The 23,688-nt window shown below is 36.8% G+C and overlaps 2 protein-coding genes across 3 annotated transcripts; one reads left to right on the top strand and one right to left on the bottom strand.

The window, feature by feature from the left end:
- Positions 1 to 24: 24 nt before the first annotated feature.
- Positions 25 to 22,468, bottom strand: c1s.2 (complement component 1, s subcomponent .2). Of its 2 annotated transcripts, none has more exons than XM_028013290.1 (11): positions 22,376 to 22,468; positions 6,373 to 6,571; positions 6,102 to 6,282; positions 4,713 to 4,838; positions 4,315 to 4,508; positions 2,913 to 3,063; positions 2,714 to 2,826; positions 1,876 to 1,951; positions 1,641 to 1,775; positions 1,505 to 1,561; positions 25 to 1,428 (listed from the first exon to the last, which is right to left on the bottom strand). In XM_028013290.1, exons 2-11 carry the CDS (start codon positions 6,517 to 6,519, stop codon positions 632 to 634), a joined length of 1,977 nt encoding a protein of 658 aa, XP_027869091.1. In that variant the 5' UTR covers positions 6,520 to 6,571; positions 22,376 to 22,468; the 3' UTR covers positions 25 to 631. The 2 variants fall into 2 exon arrangements, with proteins under 2 accessions (XP_027869091.1, XP_027869090.1); XM_028013289.1 differs by lacking the exon at positions 22,376 to 22,468 and adding an exon at positions 8,855 to 8,989.
- Positions 10,502 to 23,327, top strand: LOC114142164 (tumor necrosis factor receptor superfamily member 5). The gene is made up of 8 exons (XM_028013295.1): positions 10,502 to 10,953; positions 11,070 to 11,189; positions 13,002 to 13,148; positions 13,251 to 13,344; positions 14,006 to 14,082; positions 16,648 to 16,755; positions 20,535 to 20,657; positions 22,495 to 23,327. The coding sequence occupies exons 1-8, from the start codon at positions 10,881 to 10,883 to the stop codon at positions 22,677 to 22,679; spliced, it is 927 nt and encodes a 308-aa protein (XP_027869096.1). The 5' UTR covers positions 10,502 to 10,880; the 3' UTR covers positions 22,680 to 23,327.
- Positions 23,328 to 23,688: the final 361 nt, after the last annotated feature.

Below are 23,688 nucleotides of genomic sequence, written 5' to 3'. Positions count from 1 at the left end.
TATAGAATACAAACCTATTGAATCTGACTTTTAAACATGAACAGTGTTTATTTATGTAAGTTTATTTGGTAGGGACAGACACACATTGAACAACAGCTAATTCGCATTACTTGTCCCTAGTGTGACAGAAGATTTTAGCTGGTTTCAACATAACATGTTTAAAACCTCAGTTTACCTCAGAAACAGAAACTAGCCCCATGCTCAGGCAGTAATAATGAAAAAAGTTAATAACTTTAAAAATAACACCATAAATGTAATTGTTTATTGGCACTTATATGGCAAAACTTAGAAACTTTATAAAATATGTAACTGACATGTATTACAAAGCATCGTGATAAATTTGTCCACGTGGAGAATATACTCCTGATATAGATTTGTGAGTATGGATTAGGTCACACATAAACAAAACAGGTTAGCATTTAAAATGGTTTAAGTCTGTAGATTATTTGTGAACACTTCCTTTAATACAGATATAAAGCACTGTATTTGGTACATCTTCTTAAATATTATTGATTTCATGCTAATGTTTGAATATTTGATTTCAAGAAATTTTAAAAATTGGTTAGTATCAATAATTTGATCAGCCCTGATAGATGGCTATTAATTATGATTGAGAAGAATGTTTGTTTTTTTAACTCCCTGCTTCATTTTTCTTGATCTCATTAATCCAGTTGACATAATTCTCCACCTTGGTGTAATAACCCTTCTTGTCACCTGTTGCACCTCCCCTCATACAGGGAGCGCCCCACGACACAATGCCAATCAGATAATGGGGCCCTACGCCTGAAGACAACATGGGTGAAACAAAAGGACCGCCACTGTCTCCCCTGCAACTGTCTGCCCCTTTTCCTCCAGCGCAGAACATGTTGTTAGTAAAAGTCATGGCTTTGCTATAAAGACTAGGTGTGTTCCTACACTCAGTGAGGGAGTAAACGGGAACGTCAACGTATTGTAAGACGTCTGATGTGCTATTCCAATTACTATCCTGAAATGTAGCCCCCCAGCCAGACACTGTGCCTTGTTCTCCCTCCATCATACCTCCGTTTACTTCTGGCAAGCAAATAGGCAGGAGGTTTGTTCCAAGCTTCACTTTGGACGTGAATTTTATCAGAGCTATATCGTTATCATAATTTGTTTGTGGTAAGGCTCCTCTGTAGCTGGGATGCACTATGATTTTTTCAATTGGAATGGGAGATACATCAGTTCTACTAGTAGTTGTTGTATCTATCAGTCCACCGTAGAGTTGAATTGATTCTCTCGGGATGTCGTTCACAACGTGTGCTGCTGTGACGGCCCACTGATCGTTTATCAACGATGCTGCTCCGAACTTTGGACGTGTTATGAAAAGCTGCCACGGTACTTCTCCCAGCGTTGCCACCTTTCCTCCCAAAATTCTGGCTGTGCTTGACGTTTCTGGCATTCCACACACTGAAATGCACAAAAGTCATCAGTAAAGCGAATTAAGTGATTTAATACAGAAAGAGTCAAGCAGGCATTCCTCTACCTTCATTGCAGTTTGGCATCCTGGTCCACTCGCCATCGGCGTTACAAGTGCTTGTATCTGAAAGGTTTAAGGAGCCACACTGTTTAAAATCAAGCAACACCAGATATACCACAGTGTGGCAGAGTCATGTAATCACCATTTCCTTCCAGTGTGTAGAACTTTGAAGTGCAGTAAAACTGCATCCGGCTGCCATACTTTGTGTTTTGATCCTCTGGATTCACCATCTGAAGGATGCTGTCACGTCCAAGATCCGGCCAACCACAATCCACAACTGGAGCGAGAAACAAAAATTACCACGCAACGCGGCAGTACGTTTAAAATTAATAAGAAAATGTTCAGGAGAAACACAGATTGGTTTCAGTCTCACTCACTTTCACAGGCGTACCTGGGAGCCCATGCACCATTGCTCTGGCAGGTTGTGCCATAATGTCTCGTTAGACCGTCAGGCTTCACAAAACGAGAACTTAATTAACTTTATGTCAGCTTAGGGTTTGCACAAACATTACACTGGTCAACAGCCAAAAAATTGTCTGGGGTTTTTCCAGCTGTTTTATGGTCATTTTGATGTGCTGAATCCAAAAACTCACATTGGTTTTGCTCAACTTTCTGAAGTAAGCTACTTATAAGATTGGGATGCTGGGATGATGGCTGGTTACTGCTGGACTCTGAAGAAAGAGATCCCTGCTGCTGAGCATACCAGGCGTTCGAAGAAACAGAAGTCCATGCCCTTACTTTTGCACAATGAAGACGTAATGTTCAATTTACCTCTACTTACCCTTATCAGCAGGGCCGGCCCAAGGCATAAGCAAACTAAGAAGCTGCCCAGGGCCCCTAAGGGCCCCCTCAGTATATATATAGTGTATATATATATATATATATACTGTATATAATGTATATATATATATATACACTATATATTATTATTATATATTAATTAATACACTTATTAATTAAATAAGTGTATTAAGTGAGAATTGTTTTTCTCCTAAAACCTTTTTTTTGATAATATTAATGGAAATGAACTGATAATGTCACAAAAATGTCATCAATTTAGTCAGAAGATCAGATTAGAATAAACACCTGACCTGATGAAAAAAAATGGATGTTATTTTTGCATTCAGCTGTGCAAAATAGTCCTAATTCAGTTGAGAAATCACAGAAAACTTCCAGAAATATTGTTTTGTAACCCAGTGTTATTTGAGGACTCACTGAATCTGCAACATAGCCAAGATCACAAGTTACGGTCACTGATTCTCCCCGATGATATTCTTGTTTCAGAGGAGTCACATTTGAGTTTGAGGTCACAGGTCGACAGACCTTATCTGCAGGGAAGAGCAGTGATTTTAGAGACACTAGAGATCCATTTTGGGGGGTGGAGAGGAATTGTATTAAAAAGAAGCTGCATTACCTCTGGTCTTGAAGTGGATATTAAAGCCCTTGTTAGTCCCAGACCCGTCAGAGATGAAATGGATTTGGACGTGGCTCGAGTGAGTGAGAAAAGGAGAAGGTGGGGGTTTGTTACCACAGAATGGACCCAAAGTCTCAGAGTGAGTCTCAATCTGTCAAACACATCAACACAGTGCATGGCTTAAAATATAACACTCTGAAACACCTGATTAATCATGCAGATACGCAGTACTACTAAATCTTATAACATGTAAAATGTCACAAATGTTTTCAGTGAGAAAACAAAACACTTCTTGCAGCTGATCTTTGTAACAGTTTTGCACTCTGTTCACTTGAACAAGCTTTGTTTCGTTTCAGAGGTAGCTGCATTAAAGTTGCACCGCTCACTGAATACTGCAACATCATTGACCTCAAATTAGCAACATCACATGTCTAGAGTAAACCATTTGATGGTTTACTGGAGTTCCTCAGGTCAGAGCTGCTGCTGCTGCTGCTGCTTAGAAACCTGAACTTTGTGTCTGTATAACAAATCCCTGTAAATCTGGACTTTGGTCTGATGTGCCAAACTTTCAGCTTTCACGATTTTGGAAGGTACACAGAGGTGAACTGATAGTATCTGAAAATGCGGTTGTCTGTGTAAAACACGGAGGCGTAGGTGTGATGGTGTGAGGGTCGTTGATGGTAAATAGCTTGTTTTTTCAGACTCCAACACCTAACCATCATGGTAACCACAATATCCTAGAATGATGCATCATTTCAAGCTACTGTCTGTTTAGAGGAAATTGACCACAGTAAGAAGTGAGTTTAACTCTACAATAAAGCACAAGCAAATGTTAGAGTCATAGTAAAGGTATAAAACATATTTTATATTCTTTACACTTTATTTGCTCACTATTTTACCCTATAGAGTTTTATAATTTAATAAGTTAGTAGTAGTTATCATATTTGTGGATTTTCCTGTGGAACATAACTCCAAATCATTTGTTGAAAATCAGCCTATCTTTTTGTAGCACATACAAATCTAGAATATTGAAGAGAAAATGAAGCTTGGGAAGGTGAAATACCTATTGCTTCACACACTGCTTACAAGCAGCATCTTCACTGGTGCAGTCACATACTGTATGTATTGTGAGGTTAATTTTCATTTTTAGTGATGTCCAAATTGGCGAATGAACAGTGATAGAATAGTAAAAATCTAAATCTATAGGAGTGAAACTAGTTAAAAGAAAGAAGTCCAACACTGGCTAATCAAACAGGATGTCCTCTGGTTGTTTAATCCAAGTTTTCAACACTTCAGTCTCAGCTTCCTCTTTTTTATTTTGACTGTACAGGGAGTAACGCTTTAATAAAAATTTTAAAAAACACCTTCCTGGGATTTTTGAGTACTGCGACTCGATTCTCACCCTCAGCTCATCTATGCAGTCTCCCTCAGGGCTCTGCTCCACATCGAAACCCTCAGAGAAGTGCAGCTCCAGCTGAAGGTTGTCCTCCACAGACAGGGTGTATTTACAGTTGGTATTTTCTGCATACGCTCCAGGCCAGGAAAGACTGGATATGTCACCTCTTTTCAACCCCGACAGGTCCTCAGCGCAGCCCACTGTATTTAGGATGACACAAGTTCATTCGCAGCCTGCTCATCACTTTGCCGGCATGATTAAACCTGACTACGTTCGGCCTCCATTTTTTCCAGACTGACCACTTCTGCTTCTCCTATTTCTCACTTCGTGTTTCGGTTCTGTCCTCCTCCATTTGTCATTTGCCGTGTGTGACCTGCCAAGAAGTTAGAAAATGTCTCCCTTACCCATACAAGTGTGTTTGTCCTCGTCCAGCTGGTAACCATGACGACAGGAGCAGTGGTAGCCTCCGAGGAAGTTGTGGCAGAAGTGAGAGCATTTGTTGATTTGCTCGTCCTCACACTCATTAAAGTCTGCAAAGTAAAAAAGACCCTGAACATCTTTAAGATATGTTTGTTAAAGCATTAACTAAATATTTATATGAAACATTTATTTTGATCGTCTGACTGTGAAAAACACGTTCTGGAATTTTATGTAACGTCCGTCATTTGAGCTCCAACTATTAGATTTAGGTGAAACACAGACGACAGTGGAAAGGCCCCAGAATTTATTTCTCTTTTTGACTCTGATTAGATAATAATAAAGTCGCCACAGTCCATTTAAACTTGCTTCCTACTCTGTCTTAAAGCCTGGAAAGTTATGAAATGTACTTGTAGAGCATGGACAAATATTTTAGCTTCCAGACTTAATTTATCCTCCAATATTCTGAAATATAAAAAAGAGAATTTCTAGATATTCAATTTTTTCATTCAGCAAAATTTCTACTATATTAAAAAAATTCTCTGGGTTGTCAAACAACAGTGGGACAAATTTCCTTCACAATGATGTCAAAGACTCATTGAAATATAACAAACCCGTAATGTTTTTGCTGTTTACTTTTTCTCATAAGGCCCGGCTGGTTTGAATTTATTTTTCAAAGTAAATAAAATAAGTATTTGGTAGCTGGTTTTTCTATTTACTCAGGTTATCTTTGGCTGATGTTAAAATGTGTTTTATAAACAGAAACATTCTAATTTAACAAATTAGAAAATAGTTTTGAATGAGGCACATTTGTTAGGTTAAAAGTATTTTTGAAAAGAAGTTTTAAACAGATTAGACATTCTTTCAGTAAGCCCACTTTTCTGTATTAAAATAATTTTTATTGGTTGTAATAATATATTCTTCAGTGTTGTAAGCAGAAAATCATTATCATTACAGAAACATAGACTTTAAAACATCAGCTTGTTTGTAAATAATCTACCTAATTTGTTTTATTTAGTGAGTGGAGTTACTGAAATACATGAACAAAAACAGAAGAAATCTGAAATGGGGCAAATTTCCAGCCAAAATGTAGAAACCTCACTGTGGATAAGTATTTAATTATGAAATGGAAGATGTGAACCATCATTCCCTTTGTTGTTGTTGTTGTTTTGAGGTTTTAACATGATGAAATTGAAAAAGTAGAGTACACATGAACTATTTTACACTTACAACGAAACTGTTTCCAGTTCAGTTACTCATTGTCTAAAAATAAACCTGACCTTTATCTGAAATACAACAGGTTGCCTGAACTGGACATGAACCAAGCTAAAAACATTTTGCTGAATGTGGAAGTACGGTTTGTTTCTCGCTCTCACCTTGAAGCGTATAAAACCCTCTGAAGCCAGTGTGTCTCTCGGTGTTGGAGTAATCGGAGTGAAACAGAAGAGTGAGGCAGCCGCCAGGGGAGGAGAACAGCAGTGGGTTCACCGTCTCCTGAAGCTCCTTATAGTCTCTTTTCCCACACAGAAGAGCTATCAGGTTCCCTTTGGATGAGATCTGGGTGTAAACACCACAGGCAAAATATATTTATCTACTGATTCACACCAGTTTGATGCAGTAGCAGATGAAGGCATCATTAAGCCTGACCTTCACAGCATCATTTTCACAGTCTTGGCTGTTCTCCAGGTCCAGGTGGATCAGTCTGATGGAGACGGTTTGACCTTTGGGCGCGCACTTGGTCCAGTTTAAACTTTTATGAGGCAAATACCCCCTGGGGTACCCAGGAGACTCCATCCATCCCAACAGCGTGGAATATGAGGAGCAGGGCAGCAGAAGAAGAAAGAGGCTGAAAGAATGTGCAAATATTACAAAGGGAATATCTTAATTACAAAATCTTTAAAAAAGAGATAATAAAAAATTAAAATGATGATCTCCTAAACCATAAGTTTCAGTGAAAGTTTGGTAAACTTTCTTTGTCTAAGAACGTGTTTTTCTGTGAAATGTAACTCCAGATTAATCACAGACTATTTGAACATTCATGGATTTTTCCATATAAGTAATAAATCAGTTAATCGCATAATAAATTAAAACAAGCTCAATCATCTCCACTTGCATCATTTATAGTTTTTCTCTTTTCTTTCTCTTATTCTACCAAAAACTGGATGACTGAAGTCTTCAGTCTGGTGCTTTGGTCTCAACTAGTCCTTTGTTTGTTTACAGAGATTTAGTTTATATTATTTTTTGTTTCTGTTGTTTAATTATTTGGGGTATTTAAAATATCTTCCAGTTCTAGTGTTAAATGTTCATTAGAATTTTACATTTATTGTTCTTTGTGAAATCTTTGCATTATTTATGCCATTACAGTCATATTACTTGAAAATGGTCTCAAAACAACAAGATTATCATTTATTGCAATAATTTGTGGGGCAATTTATCATACAGAAAAATGTATTACTGTGAGGCCTAAGCAAATATTTTAAAGAAAATGAAAGTCTGGAAACTAAAATAACTGCTTGACAGGTTATTGAGTTGTGTTCACAAACCAGCCAATCGAGGAGCTGCTTTTATTTCGCTTGATGCTGATTGGTTGTTCCCCAGGAGGAAGACTCCTAACACTACTATGTTAGCTTTTATAGTAGTGCTGAGACAGTTTCCATTAAATTTAGTGTTTGAACTCTTTAAATGTGCAGTTATAAGCCTTCTTCTTCTTAAGTATTTGTAGATTTTAAATAATAATAGCCAGCTGTGGTCTCTGTTGAATACAGAGCCTCTACTGTACGCATCATTTTGTTGTCCAAAAGTCTTGAGTCAATCATTGCTTCCAAAATGTTCCTGATCAATATTTCTCTAAAAGATTATTTTATGGTCTTTTCCTGTGTTTATGCTTGACTGTTCAGTACATTTGAGCAATGAATCATTCAGACGCAGAGATTTCTAAACTGAAGGGATGAACAAAGGTTGAGTCTTCACGTAACACGCAACTTGTAAATTTATAAATTTAGACATTTTTGAAGCTTTTCTCATTTCTTAAGCTGAAATGGTAAAGGATATCAATGATAACTTAGTAAATAAAATTCTATATTTGCCTCCAATGAGATGATTTAAGCTCCTTTCTCTGCTACCTTTCATTAATAATTCACCGCTCAACATGTTTAGCAATGTTAGCATGCAGGAATAAGGGCTCTATTATGTTCTTTCAGACATGTATGCAAATTTTCAAGATAAAACTCACCTGTTTAAGGAACAAAATTAGTGTTCAGTGGGTCCACTGTGTAAAGTTAATGGGAGTGGCTTAGAACACATTGCAAAATAGTGTCTGTTGCAAACTGCTGACATTTGGTAATTATTTGATGCCGTTGCATTTTTCTACGCCGAACTGTAGATCGGTATCAAACTGCACGACTTTTCGTCTTTGCTTTGAATTTGATCTGTGGAGCATTTCAAGAGGAACCAGGCTGAATGTCATGTTGACATGCCAGTTACAAAGAAAAAGTTAATTTCAGGAAGTGCTTCACCGAAGCTTAGCAGCAGACACCACAGAGGTTGAAAACACACTTTGTGAAGAAAAAGAAGAACTACATATGTGAAGAGACTTTGTGTTGCCACGTCAATATCAACAAAACCCAGAATGGAAAAGCTGCTATTACTGTTTCGTTATCTATAAATCAATGCAAATAAAATGAAAAGTTGACAACAGGTCAGAGGAACAGTCACTTCTATGATGAATCTTCCTTATGCAGGAAAGGAAGGTTCAGACGAACAGCCTTATGATCCACATTGCTACGTTTACTTCTAAGGTGCATTGATCATTTCTGGCGTCTTTCAACACAATAACACAGATTCAGGCAATTAAATATTACAACGGCAGCTGAAAAATGGTCAGATAAGTATTAGCACAAGTTTTTGCAGGAGCCAATAACTCCATTAATTAAATTAGGACTCTGCTAGTCACTGCCAAAAACTGTAAATCAAGTGATAGAAGAGTACTTTTGATGAACATTTTCATTACTTTTGTATATTCTGACAGAGAAACACAGAAAGACACACAACAACAAAAAACCCCACACAATTAAAGTGCTGATTAGCACATGTTAAACTATTTGGATTTATAAAAATTAAAAAATCCCACCTTAATCTGAACATGGCAGCACAATCCTCATATGAGTCTGTATTCCTCCTTCCTTTTTCCCGCTCATTAATTCACTCTCCGTTCTCAGCCCCCTCCCGTCTCCCTGCGTCCCCTCTTCCTCTCTCGGTTATAAGTTGCACCGGTAAGCATTTATGAATCTATTTATGTACAGCTGTCTTTGTAAAGTGATGTGAAAGCACAACCCCCCTCAAATGTCCACTTATGTCTTTACAAAAACAAAAAGCTCTTCTATTTTCAAGCAAGAATTTTATCTATTCACACCGTTAAATCGTAAATGAACTTTGAACTGAGCTCAATTTTGCCAGACGGGCTCAGGCCTGACTGCCACGAAGCATATAGAATCTAGAAATTATTTAAGTAGAACCTGTCTGCCAACACGAAGGAGGCTTAAAGACCCCAAAAAAAGCAACACATTGTACCACCATCTAAGAAATAAAATCAACAGTCGTAAAAAAAACATATATGTATATATATATATAGATATATGTACACGTGTATGCAGTCTTGTACTGCGGTCAACAATGCAGAGTGGCAAACGTGATGTAAAGATTAGAAAGATTAAAGTGCTCAGCAGCAAATTTAATTTAAAAAAAAACAAAGCAATGGACGTTTCAGCAAAACCAAGGTAGTATGTACGTATTGCAACAATGAATTATTCTTCCGTCAAAGCACAACTAGCTAGTTAACATTTCTAAATTAACATTTAAAACAAATTTACTCCTTTTAAACCTAACATGAAAAACCAAACTTCAAATTCAAGCAAAGTGACTAATCGTGATTAATTGCTGCTTTTTGGGATTATTCATCTGAATAAAAAGTCTACTTATATCTTGTAAATTTATGCATAGCTACTGTTTCTACAAAAGAGGAAGACAAGGTTGAATTGTTTAAAAGTGTTTGTGTGTTTGGTTCAATGCTATGTTGGGACAGGACAAAAACTGTATTATGGAAGAGTCTCAAAGGTAAAACTACAGCTGACAAAAAACAACACAAACGACCATCTGACACGAAAACAACTGATGATCCTCAAGGATGTTGGAGGGAAGAAACCAAGGAGGAACCATTGTGACTATAAGCAGATTGGGTTGGATTGTGCAGAAGGACGATGATCCAAATCACACCAGCAGGTTTACCTCCACAAGGTAAAATTAATATTTTGGACTGGCCTAGTCAAAGTTTGAACTTTAGCACCCTAAATGTGGCTAAATTAGAAAGAATCTACAAAAAAGATTTGGCTGAAGTTCCTCAACAGCGATGTAAAAGAGTAATTTCCAGTCATCGGAAAGAGTGGATGACAGCTGCTGCTGCCAATGGTGGCACAAAGTTATGTTTCAGTGTTAATTACTTTTTGCACAAAACCTTTTTTCCTCATCAGTAAATGAAATTTGTCACTTGAAAACTACTTTTCATTTGATATTAAGATTTGTTTGAGGATCTGAAATAGTTCAGTATGACAGAAAAGCAAATCCGTTTTTCAACAGCCTGCATATTTACTGTAATAAGGCAAAAAGGGTGACAGGAAAACAAGCTGGCCTTGAAGTTTTATCTCTGCAGCGCTCCAGCTCTGCTTTGACAAAGGTTTGTTGATAGCAATAGAGACAAAGCAAAAAGAAATGAGTGTATACAGAGAGAGGAAATGTCTCATTGTATCACACAACGCTAGGCACACACAGTACCTTTGGGTTTATAGCTACGGAAACACGCAGAGTGTTCACACCGCCAGAGAGAGAGAGAGAGAGAACCAGGACCGGAAGGAAACGAGGACCGACACACAAAGACGTAGAGACGGAGGGGAAAACGGCAGATGAGGGTCAACGGGGCTTTCCATTGTGTAGGATCAGAAAAAAGTAGGGAGGGAAAAGAAATCTGCTGCCAAAGCCAGATCTTACATGACAGATAGAGGAGCGAGTGAGAGAGACACATAGTTTCACCAGAGACGGTGGCTGGAAACCCAAAGCTTGAACTTCTACACATAAGAGGAAGACTGTAATCAAATGTGCTACTGATGGCAAATATAACCTGTGAAGTCAAGAAGAACAAGAGTAAAGATGGACATTGTTGTGATCAATGTCCTGCAGGTCAGTGAACGTCTCATAGTTTCTTCTTTGTTTCACAAGCCTCCTTTCAGAAATCTTGAAAAAAAAAAGAAGCTTGTTTCAGTTGTTACATTTCTGCTTCTTTCGACTTTAAACAGGAATGTTCGTAGCAGAAGATTGTAACGCAACAGAAAACACAAAGTGTGAATCTTGTCCCAAAGGGTCTTACACAGAGCACCCGAACTACCTGAAGAAATGCATTGGCTGTAGTTCCTGCGGTAAGTCACAAACATTCAGAAACAGTCCATATGTGAATCATTTATCTCTTGTTTATAACCCTTATAAACTACAACCAGCTCAGCCTTATTACTGTGCCGGGAGGAAAAAGTTACTGGCTCCTTACCGATTTCTACTGTTTGCTCTTTTTTTCAATGTTTCATATCAAACAAATGTTACTATTAGATTAAAAAAAAGGAAAAAAAAGTTAATAAAATGGTCATGAAGGAATTTTGACTCAACTTCCTCGCAGAATTGTTTTGATTCAGCTACATCTGAGAATTTGAATCGCTTGTTTAAGGTCACATCAGTCCAGACTTTGACTAGGCCATGCCAAATCTTTCATTTATTACTTTTTTGCTATGGGTTCTCAGAGGTGAACATTCTAGTTAGCTTTGTATCATCATCCTAGCCCAGGGGTCAGCAACCTTTTCAATTCAAAGAGCCACTTTTGCCATCGACACTACAAAATTAAATTTCTATGCAGCCGCAAAAAAAAAAGAAGAAACGTTTGATTATAATACCACTTTTTCTTATTGGTATTATGATCAAAAACATGTCTTAATTTGTTTTTAAGAGCCACATTAAAGGGGCCAAAGAGCCACATATGGCTCAGGAACCGCAGGTTGCAAACTCCTGACCTAAACCAAGTGTGTTTGAGCTTAAGGTCATGAACTTATTTTCCCCTTCAGAGTTTATTTATTTTTGCCTGCAAGCAGAATTCATGGTTTCAGTCAAAACAAGTCATCCTGAGACAAGAAAGAAAGCAGCTGAAGATGGCTGGTATGCTGGTTATTCTGAAAATTTGTTGGTTTACGCTGCAGGATGCACACTTCCTCCCTTTTGTCCCGTCTGTCCCAGATTTTAAAACGTTTTGGGAAGCATCAAGGTTCTTATTCTCTTTTCAATCACCCTGGAACTCTCCCACAGGCGCCATTTTTACCCAGTTTTTTCCCTTTTTGTCGATTCATGATCTCTGACCTTTACTGGGGTCATCGATACCTGAAGTTCTTGAGACATCTTAAGTTGTGGATGTTTTTTGGGCCTCCATTGTTTAGCATCCTGGATGTTTAACATTGATGCTCTCATGGAGTGATTTCTGTAGGCTGGGAAGCTTCACCACTGTTCCATGTTTTCTCCATTGGTGGATAAAGTCGCTCACTGTGGTTCTCTGGAGTCCCAAATGGCTTTGTAACTGTTTCCAGACTCATTAATGTGAATGACTTCCCTTCTCTTCTGTTCTTAAACATTTTCGTCTTCAAATCGGAGTATGATGTGTTGCTTTTTGACATCTTTTAGCCTACTTCATGTTGTCATACAAGTTCCATTTATAGGTGATTTCTTGATTGTATGGGTCTGGCAGTAATTGGGCTAAATTTTATATTTATGTAATTTTCAAATAGGGCCTTGCTGATTTGGATAACTTCTTCTCTTGGTCCATACATTCATTTTTGTAAAAATGTTTTTTTTAGCTACCCAGGTTAGTGTGTTACATGATCTGAAACACTTAAATGTGACCAAATAAAAAGTAAAAACAGAAGAAATCGGTAAGGTTGCCAGAAGTTTTTTTTCACACCACTGCTAATTCACTTAGCAACAGTGTAACATCTTCTCCTTAAGCTAATTTGAAAGTATCTACAGTGTGAAAATAAAGGGAGGAAGCTGTTTGGCGATAAGTTTTAGTGCAGACAGTTTCTACTGTAACCTAAACACCCACACACACATGCCCACACACACACATATATGCAGACTGGCTTTAAACACCTTCAAATCACAAATTAACAGGAGCAAATCTCTCTTTTTCAAACTTACAGTTGAAAATAGTCAAATAAAGACCAACTGCACAGATCAGAAGAACACTGTTTGTGAGTGTAAGCCAGGTTTCTTCTCCACCAAAGAAGACGTTGATCACTGCGAGGCCTGGACTAAATGCTCTGTGGGTTATGGAGTCAAAAATAAACGTAAGTTTCAAAACAGATCAGCCTGCTCTCTTGCAGAGATTCTCATCCCTGCATATAATAACTAAAAACCCAGACGGCTATGCCTTTGACTTCTTTTTGCAGCTACTTCTACAAATGACACAGTCTGCACTCCGTGTGAGAAAGGAACGTACAGCAACGTCACAGATTTCTCCTCACCTTGTCAACCGCATTTCAGGCAAGTCTGAGTCCCTTTTAGTTTCTCATCACATCAATAAAGCTGAATGTTCACTGGTAAAAAAAAAAAAAACAAACAACTGCACAGCACATCTCCAGGTTACGCAATCAAAGCTGGTATGTTTTACAGAAATAAAAAAACAATATTTAAATTTCTGTTAATGGCAAGAACACAAAGTGTAGAATGAAACAAAGAATATCCAAATAAAAGCAGCAGAATCATCTCTTTATGTTTTGAATTTCAGCTAAGTATTTAATTTTAAAAAATCCACCCATTGTTGTATCTGTTTATCAAATGGCTTTTATACATTGTATTTACTTAGAGAGTGAAAATCACTGTTTTAACTCCTCACCATTATTCCTGAAACCCTCAAATTGAAGTACAATTGTTTTTGATATTTGTCCTCATCTTTTTTTTTTAAAATAAATCCTTCTGTCTTAATTCATCATTTGTTTCTTTAATTTTGAACCACTTTTGTATACACCGTGGAAGGAGTTTATTACTTGTACATAGTCAGTGCTGTTCTGAGCTCTACTACGTCCTAAAATGTTAAAGTATGCAATGTAAGAAATATTTCATTAGTTGGATGAAAATAATCAGACGCAGTTATAATTCACTGTGGGAATAAATCATTAATTCATTCCTTTATTATTGCTTTCAGGTGTGAGGCCTACGGACTACAGGTGAAAACTCCAGGAACCAAAACAACGAATGCCATCTGTCAAGAATGTAAATCTCGTAAGTCCACCTCTAGATTTCGACATTTTGTGCATTATTTTTGACTGGCATGATGTCGTAGGGCTTAGTGGATGTGACTGTCAGAGATCCGGTTGAGCTTGAATTAGGAGAGGAAGTGGAAGTGGCATAGAGAGGAAACCATTTTATGCAGCGGTTGCAGTTTGCTTGTCTCTTACAAGAGACAAAGTCTTTTGATTTTGAAGGGTGAAATCACATTTATGGAGTAAGAATAAATGCACAAATAATATTCTTTATTGTAAAAGAATTGAAAACATATCGTGTGTGGGTAGAGGGCAGAGTTTGAAATATCTTAATCCTTACTGAAGGCTGTGATTGGAGTTGTGTTAAATGTAAATGTGTTTATGGGGGAGGCACAACCTTAAACTTGAAATGTTTGCCGCGATGCATGGAGTACGACAGCCTTTCTCCTCCTGTAGCTGCTGCCTGGTGCAGAGCGCGGCGGGTGTATGCATACAGGTGGAGCGGAGACTCATGCAAATACAGACTGACCACAGGGGGCAGCTGTAGCTGATGCTCAGTATAAGTGTAGCTTTACGGACAGACCAGAAAATTAATTTTCTACCATCCCAGTCGCAACAAATGGCTGGCGTAGCTCATTGTGACAGTACAGAGCTGACCAGGGCTGTTGTAAACGATTATTTTAATAATCAAGTAATCTATTGACTATTCTGACAATTATTCGAGTAATCGAATAAAAGAAATTGATCAAATAAAATATTGGTAAATACTGACATAACAGCAGTATTAATATCAGATATCGACATCGGCTCAAATTTACATATTCGTGCATCCCAACAATTACTTTTCTGTAGTTTAAAAGATTCAATTGTAACAACAGCAGTAGTTTATGTTTTTGGACAAAAACTATGCAAAAATGTAAAACTATATTCAATTTAATATTAAAGCAGCAGGCTTACATAGACACTTATAAAAAATGTCTATACTCCAGTTTTTGGTTTATGTATTTATCTTAAATCATACTTTTGCTACATTAGAAAAAAAACTATTTTCTGGCAGTTCTTCCTCTCTGTGTTGTCACTGTGCCCACATTTAATTAAATTTATTGAAATTGAAACTCAACTAGATGTCAGAGTTTCACGTCTCTTCTCTTATTTTTAGACTCTAAGACATGTGGAAACCCCATGGCCAGGGGGCTTTTTTATTTTCTAAACTTTTAAGTGTATTTATCTTTATAAGCTGCAACAAAATGCTTTAATAATATATCTGTATTTCCCATAAACAGATAACATTTTATACATGAAGGGAATTACAAATATCCAAATGTTTTTAGGCAATTAAAACACTGAAACTTGTATCTATTAGAATAATTAGTTCTGCAGAGATATATCATCTTTGTTGCTGTTTCTCATGTTTAAAGCATTTTGATTGTTGCGTTGACTGTAGATGTTGACAAGTTTCTTGTAGTTTTTTGCAATTTTCTCCAACATTTCCTCACTTAAAGAGATCAAAACGCGTCTGTCTTAATCAAATCCTATGTTCTCCTGCCTTTTGTCATTTTGTAGAATGACTTTGACGTAGTTATAGGGTCACATGGAGGGAAAAAAGAATGGTGGACATTTTTCTCTTTCATTGAGAAAATAGTCAAAATTCTGTTTTGTAATTAAAATAAAAATACTGAAAATGAAGTGAAATAACACAGTTGAAGAAAAGGTGAAATGCCAAACGTGTTGTGCTCTTCTCAAACAGGTTCAATAAGGTTTGCATAAAAATGTGCATCCACAGACAGTTTATAGCTAAAAAAAATATTTCTATGTTATTAAATGTTAATACAAAGCGTAATGTTTCAAGCTCATTTAAGCAAACTAAGGCTGTTGCATGTCAACTTTATTGTTGATGTATGTTTTTTGTTAACTTCTTCTCTAATTTTAAAACTGGTAAAAGAAAAAAAAAAACATTTTCCCAAGGGGTTACGTAGCACAGCCGCAAAAACCAAACAAACATAACTTAATATGTAAATCGTCTCAGCACTACCGCAGAAATAACAATCTTTTGGTCTATGGTCTAATCAGTGAATTAGCAAATTTTCCAGAATAATTCAGAGTCACGATCTACAGACAAATCTGCGGATACGAGGTGTAACTGCTCCTAGTCAGAAATATAAACTGGGAAAACAGAAAATACTAGTTTGCTGACTTTGGTCATCTTGGAAAGTACATAAAAAAACATATACTCAAATTAAAAGTTGGATTTTTCAACATGTTTCAGTGGGAGATGATGCAACAGCAGTGAAAGACTAATTTCTTTATTCATCTTTGCATTCAGTGAGATAAGTTGCGGGGAGCTTTGTGGGCTTTTGTTTTTCCCAGTAGTTGTACTTTGAGACATGAGAAAACATTCAACGTCTTTTTTTATGTGTCTGTTGTTGGTGATTAATTCAAGAAAATGTCAAATAATGATGACTGGAGACCAGCTCTCCCACACTCCATCTTTCCCTGAAGTTAAGCCATTATTCTGACGTAAATTGTTGCGCAACCTTCACCAGTGTCACTAACATGCATGTTGTTTTCCCTCTCTGTGAATCAGAGTGTTGCTGGATCCTGCCGGCATCCCTGTGGGCCGGACTTGTTTTGACTATTTTGGTCGTGGCGACGCTCATCTTCTGGAGAGCAAAGCGCAGATCCTATAGACCAGGTGAGTACGAAACGACACCTATGTGGGTGGGATTTATTGTTGTTTTTCTCTTTACACACTGGTTAAAGACAAATCAAAAGAGGCGGGCTGCTCGATCGCAGTGAGACTCATTTGCTTTGAACTCACACAGTTTAAGGTCATAGAGCTGTGCTTACGGGAAATTACATTTTGATCACACATTTTCTTACATCAACAGAACTTTAATGTTTTACCTCTGAGTTATGTTCTGCTAGATGTTGCACAGAAGGAGCAGATAAAGCTGCTAAACTCAGATGTGTTAAGTAAAAAAAGGCTGAACGAAGATGACGAGCTCAATGGGGAAACCACATCCTGTACAGTTTTAGCTTGACACAGTTCTTTAGTATGATGTGACGCACACTTCACAGGTAGCCAACTCATACTGAGATGGCTGGCCTACGTATGCGGCTTAATGGTGTTACCTATTATTCTTTGGCTGACACTAAATTTTAATTGCCATTTGCTTATTTTCCATTTAATCTCTGTGTCCATACTGGAAGAGGCATAAAATAGGAGGCTTTTATCTCATCTTCTGTTTTCAGCTAAAGTGGATCTTGCTGCTCTTATCAGATGCAGTAAGTACAGCTGCTAATAAGGTTCACTGATGCACACTTCTTGTTTTTTTGTACCTCTGCATGTCTGTGCTTTCCACATGATTCAACCTGTGTGTCGGTAGATATCTTCAAAGGCTTCTTTAGGAGAAATTGCAGAAATACAAAATTTCCTCCTCATTACAGTGTCATGTCAGTTTCAGTTTTACTCGAAGAGATTCAGAGAATTTCTGTTTATTAATGAAGAATTTGTCAAGATGCAAATGTACATATTTGTGTTCCTTAAAAAAACTTTTAATCTTATTTTTTGGGCAACGGTTAAAAATGTCAAATGCTGCTCAGTCTTACAATCATAGCCCAAAGTAAATGTAACACCAACCCGTCGATGGGCTTTCTTGGACACATAAAACATAAAGAATAGTTTTAAGGACGACTTAAGGTTATTTGGTTAGAGCAATTCAAAACATAACACTAAAACAATTTCCTTAAATAAACTTTTAAAATCCCACTTTTGAGTTTAGCTCAGAGTTATTTCACCTAATCGTTCCAGAGTCACTTAGCATATTTTCTCCAAACAAACAGCTTTTATGTTAATCTGCTGATTAGAAAATATTTTATTGAGGCCAGAAATGTGGATATCGATGTGGATAAATGAGCTGCCTCACTTTTTTGGCCATTATTGAGCAAATTGTTGTTGATAATTTAATTCATACATATAATATGAACATATTAAACCTGAAGAGCGGATATTTTACAATTACTTTAGCAGGAAAATTAGATATTCATTTATTAGGCTGTGATAGTAAGGAGTATTTGTTAATCAAACTTGTCTAATTTGAAGTTTTACTACAAAAAATGTTCTCTCGACACAAATTACAACATAAAAATGATACTTTCTCTCCTTTCAAGACTATGGCTTAGTATTTTTATTTTATCTTATAAAATCTGAGACACTAAGCATTAATTTAGCAGGGAAATATCACGATGCGTCATTACACAACCTACATTTGCTGGAAACATTTGAATTTCCTGAAATTCTTTATTGCAACATTTTAAAAATAATTTCCTAGATGTCACCTATTAGTTCACAGACCGCAATCAGAGCAATGCCACTCAAACTAACCACACACAAAAACAAACGTCAAGATACATTCTTAAATAGATACATAGTAAAATTGATGCAAAAAGAAAAACACTCAAGTGTGGAGTTACAGTTCCATTATTGATGGTTTTTCCCAAAAGTAAATATGTGCATAAAAACTGAGGCTGTTGCTTTGACTGTAGACATGGAGTTGAGCTATTTCCCCTGATTTATGAAGCCTAACTATCTGCTTTAATTGAATGGCATGTTCTCCTGTCTTTTCAATCTTGAAGAGCGACTAATAGAAATGGACCTCCATGTCATGCCATATTTATAACGAAGGGAAACAGGAAGTGACTTTTATGCAAAATGTACACAAAAAATGTTTTAGTTAAAATTTTTAGGACTTTTTATTGGATGTCACTCAGTTTAGGGTCGGGGATTTTGTTAAACTAATTATTTCACAACTTTGGTCTCTTTATCACTTGTATAAGGGGACTCAAATAATAGTCAGGCAGAGAAGAAGAGCAGACCGGTTAAGAACAATGAAAACTCCAGAAAAGACATGGTGAATGACATTAGATGTATTTAAGAAAAGATGAACAACTAACACCGAGAAGCTGAACTATAAAACTTCAATACAAGCGAAAAGGTCAATACTCCTAGCTGCAAAAAGAAGTCACTGAAACCAGTGAGAGGTTAAGAGAACCTGTTTTTCACCACATAGCCGAGACTTAAAAGTCTTAAAAGCCATGCTTGTTTCGGTGTTGCTATAGATACATGATTACATATCGGTGTTGTAATTTTTCCACGCTGAGTGTGCAAGACTGCTGTTTTGACTCAAAGGTTACAGAAACCTTCCTGAAAAAGGAAAATCTCTGCAATACAAGTGTGTGTTTAAAAGCAAATCGGTGGTGAAAATATCATCTAAACTTGTAGTATCGGTTCAACATTGAGTCACCGGAAGCTGCGTTACCTTTAAGTAATGTTCTATAAAGTAATCATCTCGGACAGGTACTTTTTTTTTTTTTATTTGAAGGTGACGCAGTCTAACCCCTTATTAGGAGGGAATTTTCAAGACACGTGCGTCAATGTGACAAAAGGAAATAAAACAAAGATGAAGCCTCAGGTTTGTGTAGGTTCATGTCTGTGGAGAAAACCATGAATGAGTTATGTAGAGGCACACTGTTTCCAAAGTGAATGATTCAAGTTAAGCGATCGCTCATGAAGACTGTGTGGGGATGAACATATATAGAGGGGAAAGATCGACCTAATCATCTGATTACCATCCTCAAGACTTTTTTTAAATCAGAGAACAAATCTTCTGGAACGGCAAGCACGTCTCAGAGATAAAGTCATTTACATTGTAAAGAGAGGCCTCAGCTGCAAGTAAACAAAAAAAACAAAAAAACACCACAAGATGTCTGTGAAAATGTTTCCTTATTGACAATCAGGAGGAGACATGTTGCCCGTAAACTTCAGGGGGTTCGCCACCGGATGCAAACCCCTCGTAAGCCTCGTGATCTGAAAGTCGAGGGTGCAGTTCCCGTAAGCATTCAGAACCAGTTTCTCCAAAGAGATGAAAAGAAAACACAACCGTGTGTCTGACTCTGTCTCGGTAAAAAGTCACAGAAAACCCACAACCATAAAACCATATTTTAATGTCTTTGTCTAACTCTCAATTAAGATGAGCTGCATGCAGAGAGGGATTTTGACTTCATGTGCATTATCTCTAAAATGCTAACTCTGTTAAAACAATAATTTTCTTCAAAATATCACAGCACTCAAGCTGAGATTGTATTTTCTTTTTAAGAAGTACATTGTTTGGATAAAGACAGTTAATGAAATGAAAGGTGGATAAGTGTCAGATTAATCTCACAGCATCAACTCTTGTCACGTTTGTGTCTCACTTGTTCTACTTTTGTTGTTTAATCTGCCTCAGCAGGTTTAACACAGAGCTAAATGACTGATGATTCTGGAGTTATAGCGCCACCTATCGTGCATTCAACAAACTTTTGCCTTGTTTATTTAGGAAATCAGATGCGTTGCAGTTAATGTGAACTATTTGATCAGATTGTTGTCGGCATGTTCGAGGATGAATTGTCAGATTTTTGTAAATCTCGTTGCAGTCAAACACAGTGTTCCTGTTACCATGGTGACGGTTGTTGCCGAACCGGTCCTCGCTCCACCAGAGCTGCTGTCTCACTGCCAAGAGAGCTGCACAGACTGCAAACAATCCCCTTTTAACTCAGGTAAAAATAAAAATATATATATGTATATATACACCAACACAGAGCCATTCAGTAAATTCCATCATTATTAAAAACTTCATTTATTTTATCAATTCACAAAATGAAATATCAGTTAGATTGATGTTTTCAAGCCTTAATTTCAGTTAATTATGATGATTTTCCAATCACAGCTAAAACACAACATTTAAAATTAGAATATTAGATCTAATGAATAGAAAACTTTATATTTTCAAAAGGCTCTTTTAACTTGTAAAATGAGCTTCACTGGAATACATCCCGTGATTTATCAATCTGTCTATATTACTATAGAAAAATTGATGAAAAACAGAACAAGTAATACAAAATCTTATATTCCTGAAGTTTAGCGATTCACTTCAGTCATCAACTTTTTTTAGTGAAACACTGACCCACTTTTTTTAATGTTTCCTCTCTGTTCACAAACAAGCTCCCTTTCCAAAAGGTCATAACCTCTTCATCAGGTTTTCTACTGTCAGCAGATTAGAGAGATACAAATAAAAAATTGAAGAGCCCAAACATTAAAAGAAAAGTTATACTAAAAAAAACCATCAAAGAATAAGATTTCTGTCTCCTTGAGTTTGTTTTAACCTGAACCAACACATAAAACCAACTCAAACAAAAGTTGGTGGTTTTACATTTCAAATATAAAACCATCAAACAACAAAATATTATCTGTATTTATTTTTAATCTGCTTATGAAATTTGTTGTATGCATTTTATCTGTCTACAATTAGAGGTTAAAAATAAATACAGTTAAGAATAAGTAACAGGGTTTCCCCCAGTGCATTATAAGCCTGGCGGGGCACCAGGCTTAACTTGTGCCCCCACCAGGCTAAGCATTGTTGTTGTTTTTTTATCTTTATAAAATGTCTGCATTTTTTTAAGACTTTATAGTTGGCAATCAGGTACTAATCTTCCAATCTTTTGATAACACATAATTATCAAGTGATATTTTCAAATTTCCTGTCAACTTTAAACATTTTTTAACTCAAAAACACAACGGCCCGCTGGATGAATAACTGCCCGAGCACCCAACCACTGGCCTTAGCAAGTTTTCTGGGGAAAAACTTGAGTAACATTAGGATTTTTTAAATATATGTAATAACAACTTTCAATTATTGTATATATGTGCTCAGTTTTTGTTGTTTTTACAGTCTGGTATGCTATATGCTATGATTGTACTTTCAATATATGGCATTATACTCTACCATCATAAATATACAGCAATAATTCATCCTTTTTGGTCTGATTTAATGAGTACATGCTAAGAAAACACAACAACCCTTAAGCACGTATCAAACACACTTTTCATTCAGCTCACTTTAAATACACATTTAACATCTATTTATTGGTGTCATGTAATCTTTCTAATCTTAAATCTTATGTTTTCACGTGCAATAAACCAGAAAATCATCATAATTTACTGAAATAAAGGCTTGAAACATAACCCTTGTTAATTAAACTATATAACATGTTTCCCTTCGTGAATGGTGTTTAACTTTTAAACAATAGAATTTATTTAATATGAATAATTGTGCAGTTTTTCTTTATAGTTCCTCTTGTTTTGGTTTAAATTAACTTTCTCCAGACATTTCCACAACTTTTATATAAAATATCTTCCCCCCCATATTTGTTGAAACTGTATGAGATAATCTGTGAAAAGATCCTCCATCACCGCTAACGGCAGTTAAACAACTCACCGTTGCAGGGAAACCGTTTATCTGGCGTCAGCGGTGGCTATGCTAACTAGCCTTAGCATTCGTGACAAGCTAGCTTGAATGATGTCCGTTCTCATGTTTGATTCTGCCGTTTTCCTCAGATGACGGTTCGATCATTCGCAGCATATCGGACAGCCTGGACCTGAGTACTCCCATGACTCCGCTGAAGCCCTCCGTCTCCTTCATTGAACCCGAACAAACCAACTGCAGCTCAATGTACCCCATCAGCAGCGCCTTCTGCAGGTCGTACTCGGAGCCCCAGGAGGACGAGTGGTGTGGGACATAAAAAAAAAAATTAAATTAAATTAAATACAAGAGTGGGACACTGACGGAGCCACTGCTGGCTTAGTGATGTATTTCAAGTGCTGTTTGTAAACCTTGAGAAGATTTTACGCTCAGCAAAGTTTAGTATGGCTGATAGTTTGCTGCCACCTGCAGGACTATAGTGGGAACTTCAGTTTGTGCAAAGAAAAATTCTCCCAAGTGAAAACAGCAGATTTTGCTTCGTAAGAGGGATTAAGCTCCACATAACAGGGAAAAAACCCTGATAATTACAGTTTTTTTAAAAAAACAACACTGTCTGGAATAGACTATCTAGATCTTTGCCATGGACTTTATTGTTTTTCAAACATTCTCCTTCATACAATCCCAAACAGACTGAACTGTAATTACATATCAGCACTTGATGGAATGAGAAACAGAGGTGTGAACATGCACGAGGCACTAAATGAAGTTTGTTTTACTTTTCATATGATGTCTTACTGTAATAATACGATTTTGTTCACAATTCAGCCAAGAGGCTGTGAAACAGCGAAAACAGGGTTAATCACGGCTCATCTAAATATTATGATTAACAGTAAGCAGTACAGAGGCTGTGTCTTGTGTGTTAAATCTGATGCATTTTTTACAGAAATAAATGAGATTAATCTTTGTTGCAAAACTCCAGGAAGTTAATTTTTCAAATTAATGAAAACATCTTCCTATTTCTGATTATGAATTCTGATGAGTTGATGGTGAAAACCTGGACTCACTGACAGATTAACAACATTTTCAGACATTCTAGATGGTTCTGTTGAACAGTTAGAAGCAGCCAATATCTTACCTCAGACAAATATATTTAATGGCTTTTTCATTTCATACAAACCCAGATTTTGTTGGTCCTGGAAGATGTAGCTAATGGCTCGTCTAAGAAAGGAAGAAGTGAAATCCAATAACCTTAAAACAAATCCAACTTTGAAAACTTTATAGTGAAGTTTACGGCTTGTGGGTCACACATTAAGATGTGTCGCCTGCAC

The sequence above is a fragment of the Xiphophorus couchianus genome, chromosome 3, assembly GCF_001444195.1.
Source record: "Xiphophorus couchianus chromosome 3, X_couchianus-1.0, whole genome shotgun sequence".
Lineage (NCBI taxonomy): Eukaryota > Metazoa > Chordata > Actinopteri > Cyprinodontiformes > Poeciliidae > Xiphophorus > Xiphophorus couchianus.
Note: the sequence above shows the minus strand (reverse complement) of the source record. Positions and strands in the feature narration are given on the sequence as shown.